Source organism: Zonotrichia albicollis, chromosome 7 (assembly GCF_047830755.1).
Source record: "Zonotrichia albicollis isolate bZonAlb1 chromosome 7, bZonAlb1.hap1, whole genome shotgun sequence".
Lineage (NCBI taxonomy): Eukaryota > Metazoa > Chordata > Aves > Passeriformes > Passerellidae > Zonotrichia > Zonotrichia albicollis.
Window position 1 is genome coordinate 33,370,655 of NC_133825.1, and position 8,999 is coordinate 33,379,653.

At 42.3% G+C, this 8,999-nt stretch overlaps 1 protein-coding gene across 2 annotated transcripts in view; it reads right to left on the minus strand.

Moving 5' to 3' along the window:
• The window catches only part of ERCC6 (ERCC excision repair 6, chromatin remodeling factor), a 43,373-nt gene extending 38,979 nt beyond the window's left edge, over positions 1-4,394 (minus strand). The window contains exons 1-2 of one of the 2 annotated variants that reach the window (XM_005481250.4): positions 3,901-4,394; positions 614-734 (exon numbers count right to left, since the gene is read on the minus strand). In XM_005481250.4, the coding sequence (XP_005481307.4) occupies positions 614-734; positions 3,901-4,379 (600 nt within the window). In that variant the 5' untranslated portion in view covers positions 4,380-4,394. The remainder of the gene's footprint in view (positions 1-613; positions 735-3,900) is intronic. The other variant, XM_074544957.1, reaches the window with a different exon arrangement.
• Between the last annotated feature and the right edge of the window lie 4,605 nt (positions 4,395-8,999).

The window sequence follows — 8,999 nt, forward strand, 5'->3', positions numbered from 1 at the left end:
AGAAAATGAGCTGATCAAGGTGCTACACTCCTGAGTAGCAGAAGTTTCTCTTTTTTCAAATCTCTTTCCTATTCACAGCTGTAAAGGTCTATTGCCTACATTACCCTGATGCCAGCTGGATTGCTTTACAACTCCCTCTCTGCTCTGCCAGAAAAAAGCTGCAGCAGTTTCTGCCAAGGCAATGAGTTAAAGGGGCTCACGTGGAGAAACTGTGTACCGACAAGATACAGATAATGAAAGAGGGTTAAGGAAAAGAACACAGGGAAGGAACAACCACGAGACCTGAGATTTAGTTAAACTACTAAATCATGCCCTAACAAGGCTTGGTCAATTCTTCAAATATTACTATGAGGGTTTTAATTAATTTAATGCAAATCAATCTTTTGAACTGGAAGACCAGAACTTCAGTTTCATATCTTGTTCCAAAACTCAGATTAAAAAAAATTCAGCACTTTAAATTCTTTAAATTAGTATGAAATCATCTCAAAGGAAAGGAACAGCAATTCTAGACTGACTCTGAACCATATAATTAAGAATTACATAACAAAAGGCAAACCTTAAGACAAAGTACAATCTCCGTATTGTCAACAGGAAATTACTGTAATCCAATTACCTTGTTATATTTTTGCCGTTTCACAGAATCTAGTTTTCTGTTAACATTTTTGTTGTCAGCAGCTTGAGGTGAAAGTTCCTCAATAATTTTATTTATATGTCTCAGAGATGTTGTACATGATCTGAAAAAAATAATAAGATTGCAATGACTTGGTTAATTCTAGAAAGAAAAAAAAGCACTCTCTCGATTCTGACAATTTAAAAATTCCAGGAGATTTAACATAAGACTTAAAAAGGTCTAAAGGCAAGGTTCTGAATAAGCATAATATATTCAAACAACACTGGAAAGACTAACACTTAAAGTTGTAGATAATAAAATATGTTTAAACTACATTTTGATAATAGTAAAATGTGAACTGACGACCACTGTAGTATTTAGTACTCAAAAGTTACAAGTCTGATGATGACAAGCAAGAGTGGTTATTTTCATTATTCAAGGTAAACAAAACAACCCAAAACTGAAACGGTTTTAATGGTTTGATGCCATTATATAAGGAAATCTGTATTTTTTACCTTTCATGCAAAAAGTAGATTACAAGACAAATGTGGGGGCCTGGTATCAGCCAGAGAGCTGGGACTATGATAGAAGATAAGACAGCCGAGAGCTGTGACAGCCTGAGAGCTGGAACTGTATGTGTATTATAATTGTATAATTGTTAAAAGAAAAGGGGGAAATGTGGGGGCCTGGTATCAGCCAGAGAGCTGGGACTATAGAAGATAGGACAGCTGAGAGCTGTGGCAGCCTGAGAGCTGGGACTGTAGAATATAATATGGCCTTTGAATTAAGGAGCTGTAGCAGCAGAAAGCTGGAAGAATATGGCCTTTAAGGAAAAGAGCCTTGGAACATCTAAAGACAGCCGAGAGCTGTGCAGCCTGAGAGCTGGGACTTTGGAATAGCAGCCTGAGAGCTGGGACTTTGGAATGGCAGCCTGAGAGCTGGGACTGTGTGTATATTATAATTGTTAAAAGAAAAGGGGGAAATGTGGGGGCCTGAATACATGTTGTATTGTGAGATCAGTGTGTGTCTAAGTTACTCCAAACAAGCTGCAGCTGCAGGGTCCTTAGTTGGGCAACAGCTGTGGCTCGTGAGGGTAACTGAGATAAATAGGGGTGGGTCGAGAGCCCAGGAGGAGCCCCTGAGAAGATAGAAGAAGAGCCCTGGCAGAGAGGGAAGAACAACGCTGCAGCCAAACAGAGAGAGAGAGAGAAGGTATGGAATCGCCCGGACAGCCGAGAGCTGTGACAGCCTGAGAGCTGGGACTTTACGTGTATAGCAGCCAGAGAGCAAAGATTACAACAGACAAAAATGCAATTTCATGAGACAGACTAGTTCAAAGAATTAAGAGCATGTCAACATTAAACTTCTGCTACCCACACACTCTCATTTTTCATGTTTCCATATAAAATATGAAATTTAATTAGAACTACATACTACAACCTAATGTTTCTGCTGTTGAATTCATTTGCAAGGAAGAAGGAAGTGTCCCACCATCAAAAGCAAGAAACCTAGGTTTGTTAATTCATATATCAGAATACTTCATAAGGATACACAAATGAGAACCTCAAGGCATGAAGAAAAAAGTCCAAGACAACTGATGACAAGACCTGCAAAGCAGCCATTACTCCCCCTGTATGCAAAGGAAAGCAGTAAGGAAGTCTCCTCCGCTGCCAGGGAGGAAATTTTTGGGCCACATTTACTTCCAGCTCTAATCTGAATTCTACCACAGTTATCCTTCCTAGGAGACATATTCTACCAGCAATTACTGCTATCCTCACTTCTCCATTCTCTTTCAACATTTTTGAACCATCCCCTTTCTCACTCTCCAGTTGTGCTGCTTGCAGTACAGCATCCTCCTGCACATCACCTAATTTTGGCTCTTGCTTCCTTGGCCCTGGAGTCTCTTGACACTCTCTTCTTCCACAAAACTTAAACTAACAGGATTTTGTAATTTACACAGGATTTAACTTCAAACATTTTTATTTTAATTTTTCTGCTTAAATTTGTGTGTATATTATAGAGTAATGCAGCTTCTACCATGAACTTTGTGCCAACTACTAAAAACACACTTCTTGCCTTATTTTTTCTCTAGTCATGTATTCACTGTGCTACAGGACTTTAAGTAATTATATTATCCTTTACTCATGTCAGCTTTGTTAGTCCCTCTGCTCAAAGTCAGCTACACCTGTTAATTTTATCAAAATTCAATTTTCAGATTCTCACATTACATTTTATGCAGACAAGATTCTTCAAATCTGCATAAATCATTTGCATTCTCTCATGTAAATCTTGTTTTACGACTTGGAGGGAAAGGTGAAAATAGAGGGACAAGAAAAATCATAGGATGCTTCTGAAAGAAAAATGGGAAAATATAAACTAATTAACAGTGCTGTGCATCACTCTTTCAATAACCACATACTTTAATTGTAAAAGGTTAAAGATTATGCTGCTCCATTCTTTCTCTCAGTAACACCTTACTCATTATGTTCTTCTGCTCCACAACACTTGAAATTAGATTTCAGTGCTGCAAACTTATTTAACTTCACATCTCCATACCCAAGATAGAAAATTAATGAAGTACATAAAATTGAGACCTACAGCACTCTTGAGCACTAAAAAAATACCATTAATGCAATACAGTGAAGCATTCACAGGTAGAGTAATTCACCTGCAACAGTTCACATGGTAACTCTAAAATGAGACAGGAAATAGAAAGGGAGATCAAAATTTGAAAGATTATTGGGTCCTATTCCTCAAAGTCTTCTACTATCAATAGTATCAATGTTTCTTAAGCATTTGATTCCTTTAAGGTATCATTAAGCACTCCTTACAAACACTTGTGACAATGTTGTTTTGGTTGTAGGACATTCATGAGATGGAGTCATCCAAGTTACAGAAGGAACATAACTCAAAGCAGATGACCCCACAAAACATACAGAATTGAGGAAGCGACACTTTTTCTGACTGTAACTTTGAACAACAGAGTATAATGCCATTCTCCACTGCCCAGAAAACAGATGCATCCTGGTGAGGTATGAGACAAAGCAGAAAAAGAAGGTGCACTCTACCCTGCTGCTTTGATGCATGACTAGATTAGTCAAATAAGAGCAATGAAGCACTGTCTAATGTGAAAAATATTTTCTTTATTTTTAAAAGGTGACTCCAAAGAGTATGTGAAATCAAGCACTTTCAAAACATGTTTTCCTCTTTAAGATTTTAAAAACAGGAGACACCAAGTCCCATTAGATTGTCAGTAGCAGAAAAAACCAGTAAGAAAAAACACAATTTACCTCAAATCCTCCAGTACTGACTCATATTCTTTTGATGCATTAGCTATTTTTGCTGCTTTAGTTGCTTCATTAATTGCATTATCTACTTGCTGAAGAACTCCTTGCTCCAACACATCCTGGTCATAGACATCAACTCCTAAATCTTTGAGCTCAGCAGCATGTGCACTACATGAGACAGACTGAATCTGCTGCCTGTTGATCTGTAAAAGGGGATGTCCTCTTCTGGGCACCTCCAAAGGAACAGCCATGGAAGTGGAAGCCTGGCAGTCAGAGTTGGGAACTGCGGTACTGTTACCCACACCCTGCTCAGCTCCCAAGTCCTCATCATTGTGCAGGCAATCATTGCTTGAAGCAGTGGCAGACTCTGGCTCCTGGACACTGTCTGGCGGGTCACTCTTGTGTGTTGGCATCCTCTGCTCAAAGGCAACAAAGAAGAAGGGCACTATCATAAGAACACGAACACATAAAAAGCTCTTCATGAAGACTGTGGCCCCCAAAAAAGTAAGCAAACCAATAAACACACGTTTATAATAAATTCTCATTTCAAAACACCTGGTAGCCTACTTCTCCATCAGTCCTTCCTGCAGAGGCATCTCCACACCAACTTTCACAATCAAAAGTGACCAAAACCTCCTAGAGACAACTACATTTAACCCTCCTGGGAGACACTGATTTGAAGATAAGTAAGACAACATGTAAAAATTACTCTTCTTGCCAGACAGTGAACTCAGACTTGTGTGTAAACGGTCATGCTCCAGAAGACTGTGGCATAACAAAAACATATACAACTTAATATACCCAAACCCCAAAAATACAACTTTCGGACACAGGTTAAGGCTTGCCATTGAAAGCACCAGCGAGTGTAGTAGGCCGTAAGCTTCAGTTTGACAATTCAAACTTTGAAGTGGAGCATAAAGCAATGTTGGACTGACTTACTAAGGCAGGCCTGGAGTTGTTACGGTTCAGCATCCTCTCCTAGCACGGCAGCCCATGGATCTCAGTCCCACCTCACGGTTTCCTCCCACCCGCGGGGAACACGCCCGCACAGGGCTTGGTTCTGCATTCAGGCACAGCAGGTACCGCAGCGGGTACCGCACCAGCCCGCCCCGCGGAGCCCCGGGGCTCTGCCCCGCCTGCACTAAGCGGGGCTGCGGCAGACGCGGGGCTTCACCCACCTCTGTGTGCGAGCGAGCGCTGGACAAAGTGCGGCTGGGACGGGCAGGCGCGGGGCTCCGGCTGCCGCCGGGCAGTGCCCGAGCCGCGCCCCACAGCGGCACCGGGAGCGGCACCGCCGGGCTGGGCCGGGCCGGGCCGGGCCACACTGCTCCACCGGCACGGCTCCGGTTCCGGTTCCGGCACCGCGCCTGCGCCTGGGCGGCACAGCGCCGCACCGCGCGTCACTTCCGCAGCGGCGGGGCCAGCTCGGGGGCCGCACAGCGGGACCGGGACCGATCCCGTCAGGGCCTCTCGGAGCTGAGCTGGTGACGGGAGCAGAAATGAACTCTGTTCCGCGGGTCCCGCCGCTTCCTCTGCCTGTTTACCCCTTCTTCTGCCTCCCCATTCAGCGTCCTGAAACTCCCGCATCCAGCTCCGTCCTTCGGGCAGCCGAACTGAGTTTACCTGCTGGCAGCCTTGGTCCAACTGTGAGAGGATAAATGTGTAGCAGAACACATATGTGTTAATAAATACTTCCCAAACATGTTGCTGGATTTTTTTCGGCTTTATTCTGAACTACAGTTTCAGGTCTTTGATGTTCCTTCTTTTCCATTTATTACTGCTTTGTAATGTCTGTGAGTCTCATGAAAACACTGAATGGGTTTTCTAATACCTTTAAGACCTGGACCTGAAAGGTCATCATGCAAATAAAGCAGTGCTACATTGATAAACTCTTTTGTTTCCTTTGCTCTGAAATACACTGTTACTGCAAATATCCTGTAGTATTTGGTGACTACAATGGGGAAACTTAAAAATCTTCATTGCCATGTTCTAAGTAGAACACGGCAATGTTAAAATGTGAAGTGCAAAGTCTTTCAGCAGGCTGAGAAAGGCAGAACCAGGGACATTTAAGGACAGAGCAATGCCAAGCTGCTGTCAAAACTAAACTATGGCATGGAGGGGTAGGCTTAGATTTCCAGAAACTGATTACTGAAGGTCAAAAGGTAAGTTGTCCTGGAAGCAGAAAAAAGAGTTTGTATCATTAGCTGGGAGAGAAGTTTTCAAATGACAGGCTGCTTTTTTCCTAAAGGAGGAAATGGAAGCTTTTCCTACATGTTAGCAGACTTCTATCACTAATGTCAGAGATGGTCACTACTAAGATGTGAAGAAAGGCTATAGTCCAACATTAAATATTGTTGCATCAAAGCAGGTACTTGCAAAACAAAATAGTTATATGCTGTATCCTGACTCTGAGGATCCCAGGCAGAGCTTGCTGATCCCTATTGTGCTCTGTATATAAGGGCATACATGGGACTGAAAATGGTCTTCCTGGGAGTGTTCTGAAACCATGATGTAAAAATGTGGGAGTTCCTTTCGGCAACTTGTCAATGACATCTGCCCATGAAACACCACCAACCTGGGAATGACAAAAAAAGTGAAAAGCAAATTGTACAATGAGTCTGGGCAAACTGGGTCAGACCCACAGGCTGTGTGCATGGAGGCTGTTTGACTGGAGTCTGCTGAACCAGATTCTCCAGCAGCTGAAAATCTCTGTGGCTCCATTAAAGTCAGAGCAGGGTGAGATCCCACAGGCCTTTAAAGCTTGTTCTGTGGTGGTCCATCCTTGTGTGTTTGCAACACTGTGCCTTTCTTTAACTTTTCTGTCTTGACACACAGTTTTACCCAAGCAGGGGAGATCTGTCCTTTCCCTCTGGTTTCAGCCTCACCTATTGCCTGGAATGGTCTGTTACAAAGGCTGTGAAAGCACAAAATCTGTATTATATATAGAATGTCTTTGAAGTTATATTTTCAGTGCGATCACATAGAAAATTAATTTCTAGTGAACCAAAAGTTCAGTTCTGGTTTTGGCTACATACACCTATGGCTTCTTATATTTTCACATAGGATGTATGCATGCATGTTTATCTTTTGCTGAAGTATTGCATTTATGTTCATTTTGTTTTCCTTTTTTTTTTTTTATTTTTCTATGTGTAGATAACTGCTTGTTGCAATGCAGCTACTCTGCTAAACCATTGGCAGTGTGGTTTCATGGGCAGGACAAGTTCTGCTTGTTTGATTAGTTTTTTAAATGTTGTAGCATAGACACATCTTCACCCCCTCTGTATGCAAGCATTACTGATGACAACTGCTGCTGGAGCTGGTTTTGGCAAGTTTTGATATGCAGATATTAGGCTCTTTTACTTGAACTAGCAAGACTGGGAAGTTAAGCTGTGTCTTCCCTTACTATCAGCCTTGTGGGGTTTCTGGGAAGGATCCTGGCAGACCATGTGAAACAGAAGCTCAGAGCTCAGCTGTTGGATCTGGAGAGATGTGAAAAAACTCAAATAGACCCCAAGGAAACTCGAATAGAATAACAACTTGGAAAGGAAGCAGTTTATTTCTGTGACTCTGAATTGGATAATGAAAAATTAGGTTCTGTAAATTATGGTCGGTGATTAGAGGGGAAGGGGCAGTAATTTAATTTTTAGTCTGTGATTTTTTTCAGTTTCCTGCTCTGTTATCCTTATAACTATGATAAACCCATCCCAGGGATGCAGCCAGTATAACCAGTAACAACCCACCGTGTCTAGGTGCTGGTTCTTAGCAGGAGATGATCCCCTCAAGCCCTTTGTGCTGGACAGCTTGGTTGTGCTGTTCAGGGTGTGATCTGCTGCCAGCTGGCCAAATCCTAATTCTTGCTTTTCAAGTTAGTCTTTCCTCCACAGATTTTGGTATGTATTTTGCCAAACTGGAGGCTAAGGAAGGACTTTGTGTTAGAATACATTTATGGATTTTGTAGTGAGACCATGCTCTATGTGGGCTCTGACTGATCACAATGGACTAAGCACACGGTAAGGCTTGGACTGGCTGTCAAAGGAAAAACTAATCCAAACCAGTCCATTTTCAGAGTTAAGTGACCGTGGGATTTGAGCATCCTTGAGCTCTCATCACACCAGAGTTTACATGCATTAAGGTGACCTGAGATGGCTGAGCCTCAGGCATGTGACTGCCACTTTTCTTTGTGGAGCAGTCCCAGTGGATGCAGTGCTTTGCTAAATATTTAAAGATGTTCCTTTGTCCCAAAGTGCTTAGGCCTAAGATTGTCATTTATTCATAGACCTTAAGCCCAGACAGGACCATTAGATCATTCTTTCTGACCTCTTGTGTGACACTAAAAATACTCAGTAACTTCTACATCAGGCCTGAGTCTTGGAGACAAGGTGACACAGATGGCTTGCCAGGATACCACATTTTGATTTAAATTCACTGAACAGTAGAAAATCCACTACATGACTTGGTAGATTGTTCCAGGGCTGATCCTTCTAGCTATCTTTCATGCAGCCCGAAACACACTAACTTCAAAAAAAAAAAAATGTCGTGCTTAAAAGAGAGCCTGGTCTGTTAAACACAGAGGAAGGAAAGACTTCAATGTAATTTTAGAATAAGCCACAACTTTGTAAAATCTTGAGGTTGAATTTCAGAAGAATAAACTTTCCCTTACCTGCTTAGACTTCTGAAATGGCGTGGACATCAGAGGTTTCACCTAAAACTTTCCTAAGCAGTAAAGTGCTTCCCTGTGCTATAGCTGTTCCTAGAAACACTGCTTTTGTGGCTGAGCTGATCAGTGGGCTACACTTGCCCTGCCTGAGGCCAGCTTAGAAGCCAAAAATCCCAACACTATTTTGGAGGGGTCAGTTAGTCAGGTATGGAGTGTCCTGGTGCCCACAAGCAGCAGTGTTCTGCTGAAAAAACAGATGGCAGTACCAGATTTTAATGCATATCAGTTTAGCTTCTCTGTTTTTCAGTCTTTTCCTGATGAAGCATCAACTGTGGGTCTGAGCCAACACCCTAGGAGATTTCTGTACTGGTGGTGAAAAAACTATACACTGAGGCACACTGATACTTTTAAAACAAAATGCCAAAACTGTGAAGTTGTGATGAAA